Below are 21,857 nucleotides of genomic sequence, written 5' to 3' on the forward strand. Positions count from 1 at the left end.
AAGTGCTTTAGAAAACAAGACTGTATTCCGTCCAGTTTTATTTAACTCTTCCTGTACTGGAAACAATATGAGCAGTGCAGTTTCTAGGCTAAAATGCACCCAGGGCGAGGGTGTAAAAATTGCGCCCCCCCCAAGGTATGGGCTCCCGCAGCATAGGTTAGCCAGGTCTAGTTGCACTCAGTATAGGTCCCCCCAGTATAGGTAGCCAAGAATAGGTAATCCAGTATAGGTAGCCAGCTATAGGCCCCCAGTATAGGTAGCCAGGCATAGGTGAGCCAGTATAGTTGCCCCCGGTATAGGTTAGCCAGGTAGGTGCCTCCAGTATAGGTACCCAGTATAGTTGCCCCCAGTATAGGTTAGATAGATAGGTGCCCCCCAGTATAGGTTAGATTAGGTACATATCCCCCGTATAGGTTAGATAGGTAGCTGCCCTCCAGTATAGGTTAGATTAGGTAGATGCCCCCCATTATAGGTTAGATTAGGTAGCTACCCCCCAGTATAGGTTAGATAGGTAGGTGCCCCCTACTATAGGTTAGATAGGTAGCTGCCCCCCAGTATAGGTTAGATAGGTAGCTGCCCCCCAGTATAGGTTAGATAGGTAGGTGCCCCCCAGTATAGGTTAGATAGGTAGCTGCCCCCCAGTATAGGTTAGATAGGTAGGTGCCCTCCAGTAAAGGTTAGATTAGGTAGGTGCCCCCCAGTATAGGTTAGATTAGGTAGCTGCCCCCCAGTATAAGTTAGATAGGTAGGTGCCCCCCAGTATAGGTTAGATAGGTAGGTACCCCCCAGTATAGGTTAGATAGGTAGGTGCCCCCCAGTATAGGTTAGATTAGGTAGGTGCCCTCCAGTATAGGTTAGATAGGTAGGTGCCCCCCAGTATAGGTTAGATTAGGTAGGTGCCCCCCAGTATAGGTTAGATAGATAGCTGCCCCCCAGTATAGGTTAGATTAGGTAGATGCCCCCCATTATAGGTTAGATTAGGTAGCTACCCCCCAGTATAGGTTAGATAGGTAGCTACCCCCCAGTATAGGTTAGATAGGTAGCTGCCCCCCAGTATAGGTTAGATAGGTAGGTGCCCCCCAGTATAGGTTAGATTAGGTAGGTGCCCCCCAGTATAGGTTAGATAGGTAGGTGCCCCCCAGTATAGGTTAGATTAGGTAGGTGCCCCCCAGTATAGGTTAGATTAAGTAGGTGCCCCCCAGTATAGGTTAGGTAGGTCCACCTCCCATAATGGAGGGGGGAGCCGGAGCCGTGGGGAGGGCAGCCCGACCTCTCCCTCCCTCTCCTCTCCCGGGCGCCCTCCGTGCTCCCCCCTCAGACGCAGAGTAATTACGCAGCAGGAAGCTCTGTGCATAACTACTCACCTTCCTGCGTTCCACTCGCCGCTGATCTCCTGTCGTCATAGAACTGGCTAAACAGGAAGCAGCGTGTGTATCAGCGTCTAAGACGAGAGGAGATCAGCGGCGAGTGGAACGCAGGAAGGTGAGTAGTTATGCACAGAGCTTACTGCTGCGCAATTACTCTGCTTCTGAGGGGGGAGCACGGAGGGCGGCCTGGGGAGAGGGAGGGAGAGGTCGGGCTGCCCTCCCCGTGGCTCCGGCTCCCCCCTCCTTTACAGCGCCCCCCTCACAACAGCGCCCAGGGCGGCGGAAAACGGGCCTGAATATGAGACTCTTTTCTTTGCTATTAATGTACTATTTTTTAGCTGTACTACACATACATTTATCATAAGTTTATTTTCGCTTCAGATTTTCTTTAAGAAAAGTCAACAACACTCTGGATGATTAATGTGCATCCAGCATCCAGGTTCAACTCTTTGGGGAGTTCTTTCCGCAAGCTGCTTATTAGCCGCTATTAAATAATGTAGGATGGTCTGCCACCTCTGAGGAGACAGGCCTGTCATTATGGGGAGATTCATCTGGCATATCCCTGTTGGGGAAGCGATTATCAGACCCGAGCTGAAGATATCGCAAATTGCTTCCCGTGGAGAGTCTTAAAGCAGAGACAGAAACCTGAGATAATGAAATGAAGAGAACGGTTCTTACTTGATCCTCGAAGGACAGAGCCTGAGCCACGTCGCGAGGAAACCCGTCTATAACGATCCCCTCCGAGTCGGGAATTTGCATTAATGTCTGCTTGATTTCAGTAATCGTGGTTTCCTGGAGGAGAAAAGTGGGGAGAAAGAGCCATTAATTGCTGCCGTTGTTAATCAGTTAAGGTTAAGTGATTTGCAGAAGTGACGCCGCACTACCTGTGGCGCTAATTCCCCCGTAGTTATTATCTTGGCGATTAGGCACCATTTTCTGTTACTGCTTGTATTGTGGATCTTTTTCCTCAGCAGCTCGCCCACTGATATGTATTCAAAGCCGTAACGTTCCGCTATTTTTAAGCTTTGAGTCCCTTTTCCGCTGCCGGGTCCACCTAAGGTAAAAAAAAAACATTAAAAAATAGCTTGCAATTAACCACACAAATAGCACATAATTAAGCTAGGAAAATAGCATCTGCTTCTTAAATAATCTCGATAAAGTGATGCATAAAGGGTGCTTGCTGCGGGGTAAACTTTAAAGCATAATTGTGTCCGTTTTTCCTGCCGTAGCTAATTTAATTTGTTCAGTCTAAAACCGTGGAGTTGACAGGGGTCAGGAGAGCATGCACCGTGTTGTCGGGAGAGGTCCGGAGAGCATGTGCTGTGGTGTCCGGAGAGGTTCAGAGAGCATGCACCGTGGTGTCCGGAGAGGTTCGGAGAGCATGCAACGTGGTGTCCGGAGAGCATGCAACGTGGTGTCAGGAGAGGTCTGTAGAGCATGCGCCGTGGTGCCCGAAGAGGTTCAGAGAGCATGAACCGTGGCGTCCAGAGAGGATCGGAGAGCATGCACTGTGGTGTCAGGAGAGGTCCCGAGAGCATGCACCATGGAGTCAGGAGAGGTTCATACAGCTTGCACTGTGGAGTTGGGAGAGGTTCAGAGAGTATGCACCATGGTGTCAGGGGGATGGTAGAGCATGCACTGTGGTGTTAAGAGGGGTCAGGAGAGTATGCACTGTGGTACTGGGAGGGGTCCGGAGAGCATGCACCGTGTTGTCGGAAGAGGTTCAAAGAGCATGCACCATGGTATCGAAAGAGGTTAAGAGAGCACCGTAGTATCGGGAGGGGTAGGGAGAGCATGCACCGTGGTATTCGGAGGGGTAGGGAGACCATGCACCGTGGTGTTGGGCGGGATCAGGAGAGCATGCACCGTGGTGTTGGGAGCGGTAGGGAGAGCATGCACCATGGTGTTGGGAGCGGTAGGGAGAGCATGCAGCGAGGTGTTGGGAGGGGTATGGAGAGCATGCACTGTGTTGTCGGAAGAGGTTCAAAGAGCATGCACCATGGTATCGAAAGAGGTTTAGAGAGCAACACAGTATCGGGAGGGGCCCGGAGAGCATGCACCGTGTTGTCGGAAGAGGTTTAAAGAGCATGCACCATGGTATTGAAAGAGGTGAAGAGAGCAACGTAGTATTGGGAGGGGTAGGGAGAGCATGCACCGTGGTATTCGGAGGGGTAGGGAGACCATGCACCGTGGTGTTGGGAGGGATCGGGAAAGCATGCACCGTGGTGTTGGGAGGCGTCGGGAGAGCATGCACCGTGGTGTTGGGAGAGGTCGGGAGAGCATGCACCGCGGTGTTGGGAGAGGTCGGTAGAGAATGCACCGTGGTGTTGGGAGAGGTCGGGAGAGCATGCACCGTGGTGTTGGGAGGGGCCGGGAGAGCATGCACCGTGGTGTTGGGAGGGGTCGGGAGAGCATGCACCGTGGTGTTGGGCGGGGTCGGGAGAGCATGCACCGTGGTTTTGGGAGGGATCGGGAGAGCATGCACCATGGTGTTGGGAGGGGTCGGGAGAGCATGCACCGTGGTGTTGGGAGGGGTCTGAAGAGCATGCACCATGGTGTTGGGAGGGGTCGGAAGAGCATGCCCCATGGTGTTTGGAGCGGTAGGGAGAGCATGCACCATGGTGTTGGGAGCGGTAGGGAGAGAATGCACCGTTGTGCATGCACCGTGGTGTGGGGAGGGGCTGGGAAAGCATGCACCGTGGTGTTGGGAGGGATCGGTAAAGCATGCACCGTGGTGTTGGGAGGCGTCGGGAGAGCATGCACCGTGGTGTTGGGAGGGGTCAGGAGAGCATGCACCGTGGTGTTGGGAGGGGTAGGGAGAGCATGCACCGTGGTGTTGGGAGGGTTAGGGAGAGCATGCACCGTGGTGTTGGGCAGGGTCTGGAAAGCATGCACCGTGGTGTTGGGCAGGGTCGGGAAAGCATGCACAGTGGTGTTGGTAGGGGTCGGGAGAGCATGCACCGTGGTGTTGGGAGGGGTCAGTAGAGCATGCACCATGGTGTTGGGAGGGGTTAGGGAGAGCATGCACCACCAGGAATTACAAATTATTCAGACTGTTGCCAAACACTTCTGCATAGGCACATCAAGCTCTCTAGGCTGTCCCAGCCTCACACAAATCAGTTCCATTTTTGTATTAAAATGTACAAGTCTTAAATTATTGATGTACAGACATGTCTTGAGAAATGATCGACGGTCTTCCAAACAAAGATCATGAATATTTCTGTTAGGCTTTATGTATTCAAAATCAATATTGGAATGGCTGTGGATTTGTGCAGTCGCTGCATGAAGCTCTCCTTATCTATGAAGGGAAGCGTATATGAAGGCTGACAGCCAGGGCCGGTTTAAGCAACAATGGGGCCCCAGGGCAAAATAAACCTGCCCCCCCCCCCAACATATACCCCGGAACAAAAATCGGCATTAGGGGACCTTTTTTGCAGCTGGTATAGTCAGGGTGTAAAGTCCCAATCGGTCAGAGCTCCACATTCTGGCTATCCCAGCCTGCATGGGGGACAAGGGGTTAAAAAGTTTCAGGAGGGGGGACCCCACATAATTAAAAAAAAAAAAAAATTCCCACACTCTAAACATAAAAAAAAAATTGGGAAAATAGGAAAAAATGCAGGGGATCCTCATACAGCCATATTGCGGCTGTATAGCGATCCCTGGCCAAAGCGCTGCGGCTGCGTATGGACCCCCTGGAAACCCCGTCAGGAAATGTATTGCTCTTTCTTTTGATGCATGTAAAATTACACTACTGTTAGGTTTGCTACTAAAAGTGACATTTACCGCATTTAAAAGTATACCTTTTTCCTTCGAAACTTTAAAATCGATTTTCTCAAAAACTATAAGGTCTTTTTGAAAAATTGTTTTTTCCTCTTATTCCTAATGATCTCCTTAAAGAGAACCCGAGGTGTGTTTAAAGAATGTTATCTGCATACAGAGGCTGGATCTGCCTATACAGCCCAGCCTCTGTTGCTATCCCAAACCCCACTACGGTCCCCCTGCACTCTGCAATCTCTCATAAATCACAGCCGTGCTGTGAGGCTGTGTTTACATCTGTAGTGTCAGTCTCAGCTGCTCACCCGCCTCCTGCATAGCTCCAGTCCCTGCCCCCGTCCCTTCCCTCCAATCAGCAGGGAGGGAAGGGATGCAGGCGGGGACTGGAGTTCTGCAGGAGGCGGGGAGAGCAGCAGACTGACACTATAGAGATAAACACAGCCAGCTCTGACAAGCTGCTTGTCAGCAGCGTGGCTGTGATTTATGAGGGATTGCAGAGTGCAGGGGGACCTTAGGGCGGTTTGAGATAGCAACAGAGGCTGGGCTGTATAGGCAGATCCAGCATCTGTATGCAGATAATATTCTTCAAACCCACCTCGGGTTCTCTTTAACATATCCTGCAAATGTAGGGTTTCTAGCATTTAAAGTGAACCTAAAGTCACCCCCAAAAAAATGAGATGAACTCACCTGGGGCTTCCCTCAGCCCCCTGCAGACGATCGGTGCCCTCGCAGCTCCGCTCCGATGTCCCAGGACCCGCCGGCGAGCACTTCCGGTTTCGCCGTCACCGTCCGACAGGCATGGGAACGCGAGTGATTGTTCGCGTTCCCAGCCTGTATATCGCCGCCTATGCTGCTGCCAGGAGGCCGCAATAGCAGCATAGGGGGCGATATATACAGGCTGGGAACGCGAACAATCACTCGCGTTCCCATGCCTGTCGGACGGTGACGGCGAAACCGGAAGTGTTCGCCGGCGGGTCCTGGGACATCGGAGCGGAGCTGCGAGGGCACCGATCGTCTGTAGGGGGCTGAGGGAAGCCCCAGGTGAGTTCATCTCATTTTTTGGGGGTGACTTTAGGTTCACTTTAAGGTGGATTTGCTATTAACCATTAAAGTCGGCAGGTTTTTAAATGTGTATTTTTTTTCCTTTGAAACTTTAAAATCGATTTTCTCAAGGCCGATTTGAAATTTTTTTTTCCTCTTGTAGCCACTGGGGGCCCCTACAAGCTCTGGGGCCCTGGGGCAGCTGCCTCCTTTGCCTCTATGGTAGCGCCGGCCCTGCTGACAGCTTACTCTCTTTAAAGAAAATCTGAAGTGAAAATAAACTTATGATATAATGCATGTATGTGTAGTACATCTAAGAAGCCAGAGCTGTGGAGTCGGAGTCATGGAGTCGGAGTCGTGGAGTCGGGCAATTTTGGGTGCCTGGAGTCGGAGTCGGGAAAAAATGCACCGACTCCGACTCCTAATGAATTTGTAACTGTAATTAAAATAGAAAATATAATAAAATGTTCTACTTCTCAGATAATAGTCATTAAAAATAATGTATATATACAGTATATATACAGTAATAGCTGTGCTTAGTCCACAAAAATGAAATATACCAATCAAAATGAGTTACTTGTGCTGCTTCAATAAAGCAGTCCCCGTATTTTTAAGGTCAGATATACATATCTGATTGTGACTGTATATATGATGTGTACACAGGAATCTCTTATATATGTTACGGCCAGAACCCGAAGTTTGGCCACTTCTAGTTCTGGCCGGCCACTTCGGGTTCTGGCCGGCCAATGCGCGAAGTGGCCGCTGCGCTGCGGCCAATGTGAGGAATGGAATGAATCCTGTAACATTCATGTATCTTCTGACCGCAGCGCAGCGGCCAAACGTATCGCAACTTAGTTATTTTAATGAAATTAAGCCGGCGGCAATGAAACAGATGAAGCCGCCGGCTTTTTCTCTGCCTCTCTCTCTCTCCTTCCTCTCCCCGCCTCTCTCTCCTTCTCTTATTATGGGCAGCACTCGTGTCCCCCCTTCAGAGTCGTTCGTCGCGCCAGGGAGAGCAGAGCGGGGAGGCTGCAGACATCGCTTCTGCCAGCACCCCGCTCTGCAGGAACGGCAGGCTTCCCTGGTGCGACGAACGACTCTGGAGGGGGACACGTAGTGCTGCCAATAATAAGAGAAGGAGAGAGAGGCGGGGGGGAGGAGAGAGAAAGAGGCAGAGAAAAAGCCGCCGGCTTAATTTCATTAAAATAACTAAGTTGCGATAGGTTTGGCCGCTGCGCTGGGGCCAGAATATACATGAATGTTACAGGATTCATTCCATTCCTCACATTGGCCGCAGCGCAGCGGCCACTTCGCACATTGGCCGGCCAGAACCCGAAGTGGCCGGCCAGAACTAGAAGTGGCCAAACTTCGGGTTCTGGCCGTAACATATATACTAAATAACATCTATGCTGTAAGAATAAAGCCTGATATGTAGCTGTGTCACTAATAGAGATGGTCAATGAGATGGAAATAATTCTGAATTGATGCTGATTTATGCAAATGTACGCACTCTCTTTGCTGATGAAATCAAATAATTTGATATGTTGTTAAAATTTGGTTTGGTGACTACAAATTAAAGGGTAACTGAGACGGATGAAAAGTAAAGTTTTATACATACCTGGGGCTTCCTCCAGCCCCCTTCAGGCTAATCAGTCCCTCGCTGTCCTCCACCACCCGGATATTGTGCTATGAGTCCTGGTAATTCAGCCAGTCAGCGCTGTCCGGCCGCATGCCGCTCCCACAGCCAGGAACATTCTGCACCTGCGCAATAGTGCTGCACAGGTGTAGTATGCTCCTGGCGGCGGAGTGTGTGCATGCGCACTACGCCTGACTGGTTAAAGTACCTGGATTCATAGCAGAAGATCCAGATGGTGGAGGAGGACAACGAAGGACTGATTATCCTGAAGGCGGCTGGAGGAAGCCCCAGGTATGTATAAAACTTTAATTTCATCTGTTTCAGGTTTACTTTGTTACACAGTAGTACTATACTCTACATATGCACTCCCCACAGAGCTGCAGGGAATCCACTGAGAATGCTGTGCACATTGAACACAGAGGTGTTGTCTGTTTACAATCTCCTCATTCCCCTGCAGAGTACCTGCACATCATTCTTACATGTACCCACACTTACATTGCCTAGGGCCTGATAGATGTTCTTTGTACCTTTTACAAGTACTCTTACCAAGGACTAGTTTTAGTCTAAAGGGAATAAATATAGTAGTCTACATATCCTTCTCACTTCATTTGTCTTGTAAAATTCCTAAGCGTTGGCAGGTAAGAGACGAATTTCATGTTACATACTTTTAATCAACAAAATTGTAATATGCAAATTAGAGGAGTCGGAGTCGGTGGAATCCTAAACTGAGGAGTCGGAGTCGGTGGATTTTTGGACCGACTCCACAGCCCTGTAAGAAACTGAACATAAGTAGCACAGATATGAGTCTTATATTGGTTCCGGTACAGGAAGAGTTAAGAAACTTCACTTAATTATGTTCTTTGATACTAATGTCCTTTTATCCGTACTACACATACAGTATAATTCATTATATCATACGTTTTTTTTTTCGCTTCAGTGTCAGATGCCTGACTGTCATGCTGATCCTGTGTCGCCAGTGATCTGAGCAGCTCAGACCTGGAACAAGCGGGGATTCTTTCTACTTCACATTCTTACTGGTCCATATGAACCAATGAGAATTTTCTCTGTTGCAGGAGGATTATTATTGGTCCTTTTGCAAACCAACAGGAATCCCTATACTTCCTGGTCTCCGGGATGACTGGAGATGGGATGCATGGGTATGGTGGCCCCCAATTTCTACGTGACATATAGCGATTTTTGTGAGGCGGGAAGCCTAGTAGGAACAGACATTAGCCGTTCCCATAGGCTTTCACTGCATCCGTTTTGCAGCAGTTGTGGTGCGCAGTCTGGCTGTGGAAAAATCCAGCAGCTTAGGAATTTGCATTTGTGGTCTCGCAATTGCGTCATGCATTACATTTGACAATGCATTACATTTGATAGTAAAAAAGCAACCTATTCATACCATAGAATGGTGCCTGGCTCTTCTACTGACCACATAAGCGATTGCTCCGTTGTTATTGCCTGAAGAAGCGGGATCAAACCTGCGAAACGCGTTGCATATTTGGAGTTCATAAATAAAATATATAGACTGTCTTTACTACAGTCGTTGTGTGTCTACTTGGAGGAGGTAAGTCCACCACTACCTCCTCTATTTACCAAGAATTTGTTTTTTTAACTCATTTAGCTTCCTTTTATCCTTTTGGCGCCTCTGTCCTCCTGCATAATATTTCACCTGGGTAGAGGGTTGAACCCCCTTTTTTCTCATCTACAGAGAGCGACTACTTATTTTTGAGTGGGATCAGGAAAATCTCCCCACCTGCCTTTACAGTGGTTGCTTAAAGAGACTCCGTAACAAAAATTGCATCCTGTTTTTTATCATCCTACAAGTTCAAAAAGCTATTCTAATGTGTTCTGGCTTACTGCAGCACTTTCTACTATGACAGTCTCTGTAATAAATCAATGTATCTTTCCCCTGTCAGACTTGTCGGCCTGTGTCTGGAAGGCTGCCAAGTTCTTCAGTGTTGTGGTTCTGCTATGAACTCGTCCTTTCTGGCCCCTCTATGCCCACTGCCTGTGTATTATTTAGATAAGAGAGAAGAGAGAAGCTGCTCTAATCAGCTGGATAAATCGTCCTCTGAGCTGGCTGGGCTTTCACATACTGAGGAATTACAAACAAGGGCAAAGCTGTTTGCAAGAAGAAAAGAGCAGCCTGAAACTTCAGTGCATGGGGGAAAGAAACACACAAATGATCTCTTGAGATTCAAAAGGAATGCTGTATACAGCCTGCTTATGTATGGATGTATTTTCTATGTGTGGACATACTGTACATCAACCTACTTCCTGTTTTGGTGGCCATTTTGTTTGTTTACAAACAAACTTTTTAAAACTGTTTTTAACCACTTTTAATGCGGCGAGGAGCGGCAAAATTGTGACAGAGGGTAATAGGAGATGTCCCCTAACGCACTGGTATGTTTACTTTTGAGCGATTTTAACAATACAGATTCTCTTTAATGGTAACCCTGGTTTGTGAGTATTAATATTTACTCTAGTAATCTAGTAACCATTTACCAGTACATATTACACTATTTGGGTTCTTGGTGTTCCTTGTTTTTATACCATAGAATGGGCAGTTGCCTAGTGGCAATAATAGCATTATCTCTCTCTACATACGTACCAATGACCAGTATAATTTTTGGATGTGGTCTGGATGGATCAAACACTTCATACTCTTCAATCAGCTCAGCGGTTTCTGAGAGGTCCGTGTCACTCTCTATGGAGAACTGATGGATTGGAGGCAGCCGGTCGTATCTCCGATATGGAAAATTGCAACTTTCTGGTAATACTGAAACAAAGCAAAAACACAAAACATCAAATAATTAAAAAAAACACAAGCACAAAACATCAAATAATAAAAAACACAAAACAAAAGCACAAAACATCAATTAATAAAAAACACAAAACAAAAACAGCAAACATCAACTAATAAAAACGATAGAATTGAAAAAAAAGAAAAAAAAGAAAAAGAACTGTACTAGTTTTTTCTAACTAATGCTATTTACGGTTATGGTTACAAAATGATACTGCATAAAACCTGGTCTAAACGTTGTGAGGTCAGGAAGGAATTACATATAGCTATTACACTAATGAGTTAGGCACACGTGGTAACCAATAGAATGACTATTGGTAATGTTATATCGCTAATGTTATACTATTTAACATGTAAAGCTCGAGTCAAACTCCCGTCTTAAGCTATAATCTCATACAACCCGTCTTACTATCGCTACACCCATAACCAACCTTCTACTACTATCACTACACCTCCGACCATTGCTACTCCTAACCCTCTTACTCCCGCTACACCTAACATCAACCCTCCTACTACCACTACACCTAATGCGAACCCTCCTACTCCCGCTATACCTAACACTAACCCTCCTATTATCACCACACTTAACACCAATCTACCTGCTATGACTACACTAAAACTCCTACTACCGTCACAACTAACACTAACCCTCCTACTATCACTACACCTAACACCAACCTACCTACTACCACTACACCTTACACTAACCATCCTACTACTGCTACACCTAATACTAACCCTCCTACTACCACTACACCTTACACTAACCCTCCTACTACTGCTACACCTAATACTAACCCTCCTACTACCAATATACATATACACCAAACACTAACCCTCCTACTACCACTACAGCTAACACTAACCCTCCTACTGCCGCTACACCTACCACTCCCACCTACTATTGTTACACCTAACATAAACCCACCTACTAGTGCTACACCTAACACTAACCACCCTCCTAGTAAACTGTATAGTGTACTGGTTAAGGGCTCTGTCTCTGTCACAGGAGACCTGGGTTCAAATCTTGGGTCTTCCCGTTCAGTATGTCAGCACCTATTCAGTAAGGAGACCTTGGGCAAGACTCTCTATCACTACTACTGTCTATATAGCACACCCTAGTGGCTGCAGCTCTGGCTCTTTGAATCCGCCAGGAGGAAAGCACAATAGAAATGTTATTTGTCTGGTCTATTACCGCTTCACCAAACACTAACCCTGCTACTACCTCTACGCCTCCTACTATTGCTACACCTAACATTAACCATTCTACTACCAATATACAGTATCTATACACCTAACACCAACCCACCTACTACCACTACACCTAGTGATAACATTCCTACTATCCTACTATCCCTACACCTAACACTAACCCTCAAATTCTATCACTACATCTAACCCACCTACTACCGCTACACCTTACACTAACCCTCATACCGCAGCTACACCTAACACTAACCCTCTATCACAACAACTAACACTAACCCTCCTACTACCAATATACCTGTACACCTAACACTAACCCTCCTACTACTGCTACACCGTCTACTACCACTACACCTAACACTAACCCTACTACTACCACTACCCCTCATACTATCGCCACACCTAACATCAACCCGTCTACTAGTGTTAAACCTAACATTAACCCTTCTACTACCAATATATCTATACACCTTACACCAACCCTCCTACTACCACTACACCTAACACTAACCCTCTATCACAACTAACACTAACCCTCCTACTACCAATATACCTGTACACCTAACACTAACCCTCCTACTACCGCTACACCGCCTACTACCACTACACCTAACACTAACCATGCTACTACCACTACCCCTCATACTATCACCACACCCAACATCAACCCGCCTACTAGTGTTACACCTAACATTAACCCGTCTACTACCAATATATCCAGGGCTGTAGAGTCGGAGTTGAATTCGGAGTCGAGGAGTAGGGGCAATTTTGGGCACCCGGAGTCGGAGTCGTTTATTTCATACACTGAGGAGTCAGAGTCGGAGTTGGATGATTTTTGTACAAAATCCACAGCCCTGTTAAGTATTAGAGTAAGGAGTCGGAGTCGAGGAGTCGGGGCCATTTTGGGTACTCGGAGTCGGAGTCGTGGTTTCATAAACTGAGGAGCCGGAGTTGGAGTCGGAAGATTTTTGTACCGACTCCACAGCCCTGAATATATCTAAACACCTTACACCAACCCTCCTACTACCACTACACCTAACACTAACCCTCGATCACAACACTAACCCTCCTACTATCATTACACCTAACACCAACTCTCCTACTACCACTACACCTAACACTAACCCTCTATCACAACACCTAACACTAACCCTCCTACTACCGCTACACTTAACACTAACCCTCTAACTACCACAACACCTAACACTAATCCTCCTACTAATGTTACACCTAACCTTCAAGGTTGACTTAGGCTAGGTTTACACTTGAGCCGGACTCCAAAGGCCACCGGGAGTGTCTGTTCCGATGGTCCGCTGTGGTCTGGCTGGAGCCTCGGGCTATAGGGAAAATGCAAACGCTATCCGGGAAAAAAAATGCAGACCGCACAAGAGTGCATTTCACTTACCACAACTCCAAAGTGTAAACGGATCCTATTTACAAAATAGGATACATTTACTGTCATTTTGTCACTACAGCTAAATGGACATAGAAAAGTGGAAGCCAAACCTTAAAGCGGACCCAAACCAAACATTTTTTTTAATTCAAAATATTTAGTTGCACCACTCTGACACATGCAAAGATAAATAAAAGCTCCTTCAAGCCTATGAGCATTTCAGTGTATGCTTTTCACCCTTCACTTTTCATAACTAGTGTTATACTGGGGGCAGCCATTAGCACTTCCTACTTTGCCGGACACCTCCTACTCCACCAGTCTGCCGGATTCTGTCCCGGCAAAATGAAAGGAAGGGAGGGGTTCCTCCAATAAATGTAAAATATTTTATATTTGTCATCATGCAGCTGAAAAAAGGCTGCTATTTATTATTGTCAGAAATCTTATGCATAATTTATATGGATAGTTTCCTATACGGGAGCCCAGTTTTTAGTTCTGTGGCCGCCGCATATTTTGCATGTTTTTCTATATTCTCCTTTTTTCAAGCCACTGTTCCACTTAACCAGTTTAAACCTTGTCTATATTGGTCTCCGAAGTAATGGCCGCTGGACGCTCCCGCCCCCATCCCCTCCCCTTGTCGGTGGACACTGGTTGTTTCCGCTGACGGGTTGTTGGTATGGGCGGCTGCGCCCGGATTGGCCAATGATCAGTTCTAATAGACAGCGTGTGCGTGATTGCGTGTATCCTGCTGGTTGACACGCCCCCTTGAGAAAGCCGGAAGTGAACCGGCGAAACATGTCGGGTCTACACGGCGTGTTGGTGTAACCCTCGTGGAGTATGCCCGCCCTCTGCCTTACCCATCCCGCTTAGCCGCACTATCCGGACATCCTTTGTTGGCACTGCATACAGCTCCATCTTGGACTCTGACGATTCTAGCCATAGCATTTGAATGGACCAGCTTCTCCTCCTGGTTGTGGATTACAGCAAGCCTACACTACCCGTTTTCAAGTGAACTGTGAGCTATCACGTTATCACCTTTGACACCCGGAAACTACATGGAACGGGTAGAGTATATCTGATGATCGTGGGCTCTAGGCATGGCTTTGCTGCTGGCTGCTTATCTTTGCTTTACTGGTCTTTTACTTGCTGTCTGAGGTCTGCGGACTGTGCTTGTTACTTGTGGCTTAAAGCGGATGTATTACTCTCTCCTTGTCCACACACACTGGAACTCTCATTGCTTGCCTAAATGCTATTACTGGAGGAACCTACACCTTCACCTACATAGTCCTGTGGACATCTATGCATTGGCTTAGTACGCAATTGGAAAATTATCCCTGTGTGCATGGTGGTTTGGATGACTGAGTGACGGTTAGGCTAGGGCCGGCCACCCTCCCCCTTGGGTGTACACCCTTTTAGATTGGAATAGAAAGTGATGTTTTATGATGCAATATTCGAATAAAATTTATACTTTTTATAGGAAATTGTGTTTCAATTGAAGTGTACTCCTCCCTCTCCTACCCTCGTACTTTTGCATTTATTCTTATATTGGACGAGGCACTTCAGATTATATTTCAACTTGTGAGTGGCCGGCATTTTGGTCCCACCAGGGTATATACCCGTTTTACAAGGGTTAAGTTGGATCATAAATCCTTGGGACTATTGCTGTGCCATTGTGTGGAGTGGTGTGTTGGTGGTGATTGCAATGCTTCGCTGGGATGCCCTGGTCTCGAGGGTTGAGAGGGACTGCCTGAGCACACAGGACGCCAGGGACGGTGAGCAGCTGATCAATAGCGGTTTTCGTAAGCTTACCAGACTCTATGAGAAGAAATCTAGAGTCTGGTGGAATATTCGTTATAATAAAATCTACCTTAATGATCATTTTTCACCCCTGTGGCTTAGGTTTCAAGTGTTCCCCCATAGAAAAAACATCAGTGATGATTTCAAAAAAAGATGGGAAGGGAACTTTGAAAACTGCGCTGAAACTTGTCTCACACTTATGAATGAACTCGACAGTGTTGATCTCGAATCCACTGAAAGTGAGATTGTACGCATTACTGAAACCCTTAAAGATCTCAGCTCCGATCCATTATACAAAAAACGTAATTCGGAATTGGAGACTTATATAAGTAAATTTAATAAGGACCTTGTGGTCGCTCGCGATCAAAAGGTCCTCAGAGACAGAACCGCGTACAAAATTGGAGCGGCATATAGGTGGGGAATCAAACGCCCTATCCCAGGCAGACCTAGGCCACAGGGGAAAAAGGATCCGACCCGCCCTCCAGTAACCGAAGAATCTGATTCTTCCGTTGGGGGGACCAGCGGAGCCGACTCACAGAGTTCAGGTTCTGCCAAAAATAGGGTGGGCCGCTATAACACGCGGTCTAAATCCAAGGAGAGAAAAGAAAAAAAGAGGAAAAATATTCAACGGAAAGATAATAAGGGAGATAGCCAGTCATGCTCCTCTCCAGACGAGGAGGAGCCGAGCGGCCTGGAAAGTGGCCGAGGGGCAAGTGGTGGATATGGGGCGTCCACGTCGTCCTCTGCTGTGCCTTTTTTAGGCCAGGGGCACCTGGGGATCTGAGCATAAATGTGTCAATTGGGGGAACTTCTTCCGAGGATCGGAATTGTCTTCAGGTAATTAATCTGACGGGTACACCGCTGCCTGAACCAGTGGTGGCACTTCTGTCCAGGGGGTTGGGCTTCTGCCCGACCCATAACATGGACAGATTTGAAACTATCACCGATCTTCAAATCTTCGGTAGAAGGATTCTTCTGCAATTGTTGTTCAGTGATAAACCGAAAAGACAGGAGTGGTTATCCCCGGGTGAGCTCTGGACAGAGGACGATCTGAGGGCCCTTAGAATCTTGGAAGATTTAGAGGCCAATCCTGATAACCTTGATATACCCGATGTGGCTGAATTGGGGGGCCCAGTCTGTGCCCCCCCAGTATTTCAGCCACAGCTTGGTGATGTAGGACTTAGGAACAGATCTACCAAATTCCCCCCTTTTACATTGAATTCAAGCTTGAAGACATTTATGAAGGTAGTGGAGGATGACTTAACACGCATAAGGATTGAGAATCCTATGGATTCCAATCTGAATGAGCTGGAGAAACAGGCATTGAGCACATTAAAACAACAGAAAGATTGGGTGATCAAGCCCTCTGATAAAGGGGGCAATGTAGTCATTATGACTAACATTGACTACAAATGCATGTGTATGGAGATATTGGACAATCAACAATGCTATAAGAGGGTCTCCATGTCGAGGGCCGCCAGGTGTCAGGCTGACTTGTCCATCATTATCGATGATGCCGTTCGTCGGAATGTAATCAGTGAGGACACGAGTCAATTTTTGAAAGTTATTAATCCCGTTACACCTACATTTTATGCCCTACCTAAGGTGCATAAACGTATGGTTAACCCTCCGGGCCGCCCGATTGTGTCTGGCAGGGGTTCCCTGACGGAAAGGGCGAGCATCTATTTGGATAAATTTTTTCAACCACATGTGCAGTCCTTGTCATCATATGTTCGAGATACCCTGCACTTGCTACAGATTCTTAATGGACTACAGGTTCCGGCCGGTACACTGTTGGTGGCCCTCGATGTGGAGGCCCTCTACTCCAGCATCCCTCACGATCTAGGCATCCAGGCGGTGGGTACCTTCCTGAGTGAATTGAGTATTATGCAGACAGCACATAATGGGTTTTTGTTATCCTTACTAGATTTCCTTCTAAATAACAACATTTTTGTATTTGAGGGGATCCACTACCTCCAGGTGCAGGGTGCGGCGATGGGGACTACCTGTGCCCCGTCTTACGCAAACCTGTACCTGGGGGAATGGGAGAGAGGGGTGTTCTCGGACGAGTCTCTGTCGATGTACCTGTGCCACATTGTGGCATGGCACAGGTACATCGACGATATCTTACTATTTTGGACAGGTGGGCGGGAGTTGCTCACCAAATTCGTGCATCAGTTGAACGATAATAGACGCAATTTGCGTTTTACGTTTCAGGTGGACGACAGGACTGTCCCCTTTCTGGACCTAAAGATATCCTTGGATAGTGAGGGCCATGTGACCACTACCCTATATAGGAAAGAAACTTCTACTAACTCTCTGTTGAGAGCGGACAGCTTCCACCCCTCACATACTGTCAGGGGTGTTCCCACCGGGCAGTATCTGAGGGTGCGAAGGAACTGCTCTGAGGCAGCTTCCTTTGAGAAGGAGGCTAGTGATTTACGTAAAAGGTTCCGGGATAGGGGATATCGTGATGTCCACCTTAGACGCGCTTACCAACGCGCAGCTCATGCTGATCGCGAGGCTCTAATAGGAGTACAACAAAGCTCTACGCGTGTACAGAATGATATACGCTTTTGTACGAGATATTCTGTCCAGAGTGGTCTGATTATGGATATTCTGAGACGTCACTGGTACATTTTGCGTAATGATCCCAAGTTGAGTTCCCTGGTTCCAGAGTCCCCTAAAGTCTCTTTTAGGAGGGCGCCCTCCTTAAGAGACCTTTTGGTTAATAGCCATTACAATGGATCAGGAGACACCACCAGACACTGTAGGGTGACGGGGACTTACAGATGTGGTGGCTGTACAACCTGCCGCTTTATGCAGGTAGGGAAATTTGTCGACCTGCCGGACGGTAGAACCTGGACACTTCCTCATTTTGTCAATTGTGACACCATTCTTGTGGTATACCTCTTGGTCTGCCCCTGCGGAGCTTTTTACGTTGGGAAGACCAAGAGGGAACTCAGGAGACGGATTGGTGAACACATATCTAAAATTAAAAGTAAGGACCCAGTAGTTCTGTCTCCGGTGGCCCGACATTTCAAGACGGTACATGGGGGCAAGTACCACGACCTTAGGGTCATAGGTTTGGACCGCATACATACCAACATCCGGGGGGGTAATTTCGATAGACTGGTCCTCCAACGTGAAGCACGGTGGATTTTTGAACTAAATGCCACCACCCCCCCTGGGCTGAATGACTCGCAGAGCTATTCTTCCTTCCTGCCGCTGTGATTGGCGGGTTCTCCCTTTCCCTGGTGTCCTGTGTGTTTTGGTGCGCCATTTACCTTTAGTGGTGCATCAATAGTGCGTGTGCCTCTGACCTGAAAGATGTTGGACATGACCTGGCCTTGCGTTGTGGTTGCACCACGCACCTTGTGGCTATTGTCAGAAATCTTATGCATAATTTATATGGATAGTTTCCTATACGGGAGCCCAGTTTTTAGTTCTGTGGCCGCCGCATATTTTGCATGTTTTTCTATATTCTCCTTTTTTCAAGCCACTGTTCCACTTAACCAGTTTAAACCTTGTCTATATTGGTCTCCGAAGTAATGGCCGCTGGACGCTCCCGCCCCCATCCCCTCCCCTTGTCGGTGGACACTGGTTGTTTCCGCTGACGGGTTGTTGGTATGGGCGGCTGCGCCCGGATTGGCCAATGATCAGTTCTAATAGACAGCGTGTGCGTGATTGCGTGTATCCTGCTGGTTGACACGCCCCCTTGAGAAAGCCGGAAGTGAACCGGCGAAACATGTCGGGTCTACACGGCGTGTTGGTGTAACCCTCGTGGAGTATGCCCGCCCTCTGCCTTACCCATCCCGCTTAGCCGCACTATCCGGACATCCTTTGTTGGCACTGCATACAGCTCCATCTTGGACTCTGACGATTCTAGCCATAGCATTTGAATGGACCAGCTTCTCCTCCTGGTTGTGGATTACAGCAAGCCTACACTACCCGTTTTCAAGTGAACTGTGAGCTATCACGTTATCACCTTTGACACCCGGAAACTACATGGAACGGGTAGAGTATATCTGATGATCGTGGGCTCTAGGCATGGCTTTGCTGCTGGCTGCTTATCTTTGCTTTACTGGTCTTTTACTTGCTGTCTGAGGTCTGCGGACTGTGCTTGTTACTTGTGGCTTAAAGCGGATGTATTACTCTCTCCTTGTCCACACACACTGGAACTCTCATTGCTTGCCTAAATGCTATTACTGGAGGAACCTACACCTTCACCTACATAGTCCTGTGGACATCTATGCATTGGCTTAGTACGCAATTGGAAAATTATCCCTGTGTGCATGGTGGTTTGGATGACTGAGTGACGGTTAGGCTAGGGCCGGCCACCCTCCCCCTTGGGTGTACACCCTTTTAGATTGGAATAGAAAGTGATGTTTTATGATGCAATATTCGAATAAAATTTATACTTTTTATAGGAAATTGTGTTTCAATTGAAGTGTACTCCTCCCTCTCCTACCCTCGTACTTTTGCATTTATTCTTATATTGGACGAGGCACTTCAGATTATATTTCAACTTGTGAGTGGCCGGCATTTTGGTCCCACCAGGGTATATACCCGTTTTACAAGGGTTAAGTTGGATCATAAATCCTTGGGACTATTGCTGTGCCATTGTGTGGAGTGGTGTGTTGGTGGTGATTGCAATGCTTCGCTGGGATGCCCTGGTCTCGAGGGTTGAGAGGGACTGCCTGAGCACACAGGACGCCAGGGACGGTGAGCAGCTGATCAATAGCGGTTTTCGTAAGCTTACCAGACTCTATGAGAAGAAATCTAGAGTCTGGTGGAATATTCGTTATAATAAAATCTACCTTAATGATCATTTTTCACCCCTGTGGCTTAGGTTTCAAGTGTTCCCCCATAGAAAAAACATCAGTGATGATTTCAAAAAAAGATGGGAAGGGAACTTTGAAAACTGCGCTGAAACTTGTCTCACACTTATGAATGAACTCGACAGTGTTGATCTCGAATCCACTGAAAGTGAGATTGTACGCATTACTGAAACCCTTAAAGATCTCAGCTCCGATCCATTATACAAAAAACGTAATTCGGAATTGGAGACTTATATAAGTAAATTTAATAAGGACCTTGTGGTCGCTCGCGATCAAAAGGTCCTCAGAGACAGAACCGCGTACAAAATTGGAGCGGCATATAGGTGGGGAATCAAACGCCCTATCCCAGGCAGACCTAGGCCACAGGGGAAAAAGGATCCGACCCGCCCTCCAGTAACCGAAGAATCTGATTCTTCCGTTGGGGGGACCAGCGGAGCCGACTCACAGAGTTCAGGTTCTGCCAAAAATAGGGTGGGCCGCTATAACACGCGGTCTAAATCCAAGGAGAGAAAAGAAAAAAAGAGGAAAAATATTCAACGGAAAGATAATAAGGGAGATAGCCAGTCATGCTCCTCTCCAGACGAGGAGGAGCCGAGCGGCCTGGAAAGTGGCCGAGGGGCAAGTGGTGGATATGGGGCGTCCACGTCGTCCTCTGCTGTGCCTTTTTTAGGCCAGGGGCACCTGGGGATCTGAGCATAAATGTGTCAATTGGGGGAACTTCTTCCGAGGATCGGAATTGTCTTCAGGTAATTAATCTGACGGGTACACCGCTGCCTGAACCAGTGGTGGCACTTCTGTCCAGGGGGTTGGGCTTCTGCCCGACCCATAACATGGACAGATTTGAAACTATCACCGATCTTCAAATCTTCGGTAGAAGGATTCTTCTGCAATTGTTGTTCAGTGATAAACCGAAAAGACAGGAGTGGTTATCCCCGGGTGAGCTCTGGACAGAGGACGATCTGAGGGCCCTTAGAATCTTGGAAGATTTAGAGGCCAATCCTGATAACCTTGATATACCCGATGTGGCTGAATTGGGGGGCCCAGTCTGTGCCCCCCCAGTATTTCAGCCACAGCTTGGTGATGTAGGACTTAGGAACAGATCTACCAAATTCCCCCCTTTTACATTGAATTCAAGCTTGAAGACATTTATGAAGGTAGTGGAGGATGACTTAACACGCATAAGGATTGAGAATCCTATGGATTCCAATCTGAATGAGCTGGAGAAACAGGCATTGAGCACATTAAAACAACAGAAAGATTGGGTGATCAAGCCCTCTGATAAAGGGGGCAATGTAGTCATTATGACTAACATTGACTACAAATGCATGTGTATGGAGATATTGGACAATCAACAATGCTATAAGAGGGTCTCCATGTCGAGGGCCGCCAGGTGTCAGGCTGACTTGTCCATCATTATCGATGATGCCGTTCGTCGGAATGTAATCAGTGAGGACACGAGTCAATTTTTGAAAGTTATTAATCCCGTTACACCTACATTTTATGCCCTACCTAAGGTGCATAAACGTATGGTTAACCCTCCGGGCCGCCCGATTGTGTCTGGCAGGGGTTCCCTGACGGAAAGGGCGAGCATCTATTTGGATAAATTTTTTCAACCACATGTGCAGTCCTTGTCATCATATGTTCGAGATACCCTGCACTTGCTACAGATTCTTAATGGACTACAGGTTCCGGCCGGTACACTGTTGGTGGCCCTCGATGTGGAGGCCCTCTACTCCAGCATCCCTCACGATCTAGGCATCCAGGCGGTGGGTACCTTCCTGAGTGAATTGAGTATTATGCAGACAGCACATAATGGGTTTTTGTTATCCTTACTAGATTTCCTTCTAAATAACAACATTTTTGTATTTGAGGGGATCCACTACCTCCAGGTGCAGGGTGCGGCGATGGGGACTACCTGTGCCCCGTCTTACGCAAACCTGTACCTGGGGGAATGGGAGAGAGGGGTGTTCTCGGACGAGTCTCTGTCGATGTACCTGTG

At 47.4% G+C, this 21,857-nt stretch overlaps 1 protein-coding gene across 3 annotated transcripts in view; it reads right to left on the reverse strand.

Annotated features, from left to right (window-relative positions):
- AK5 (adenylate kinase 5) overlaps window positions 1-21,857 on the reverse strand; it is a 390,301-nt gene that overhangs the window by 296,545 nt on the left and 71,899 nt on the right. For all 3 annotated transcript variants that reach the window (XM_068239188.1, XM_068239186.1, XM_068239189.1), the window contains exons 3-5: window positions 10,433-10,600; window positions 2,252-2,421; window positions 2,046-2,159 (exon numbers count right to left, since the gene is read on the reverse strand). In XM_068239188.1, coding sequence (XP_068095289.1) covers window positions 2,046-2,159; window positions 2,252-2,421; window positions 10,433-10,600 — 452 coding nt within the window. The remainder of the gene's footprint in view (window positions 1-2,045; window positions 2,160-2,251; window positions 2,422-10,432; window positions 10,601-21,857) is intronic.

This window comes from Hyperolius riggenbachi, chromosome 6 (assembly GCF_040937935.1).
Source record: "Hyperolius riggenbachi isolate aHypRig1 chromosome 6, aHypRig1.pri, whole genome shotgun sequence".
NCBI lineage: Eukaryota > Metazoa > Chordata > Amphibia > Anura > Hyperoliidae > Hyperolius > Hyperolius riggenbachi.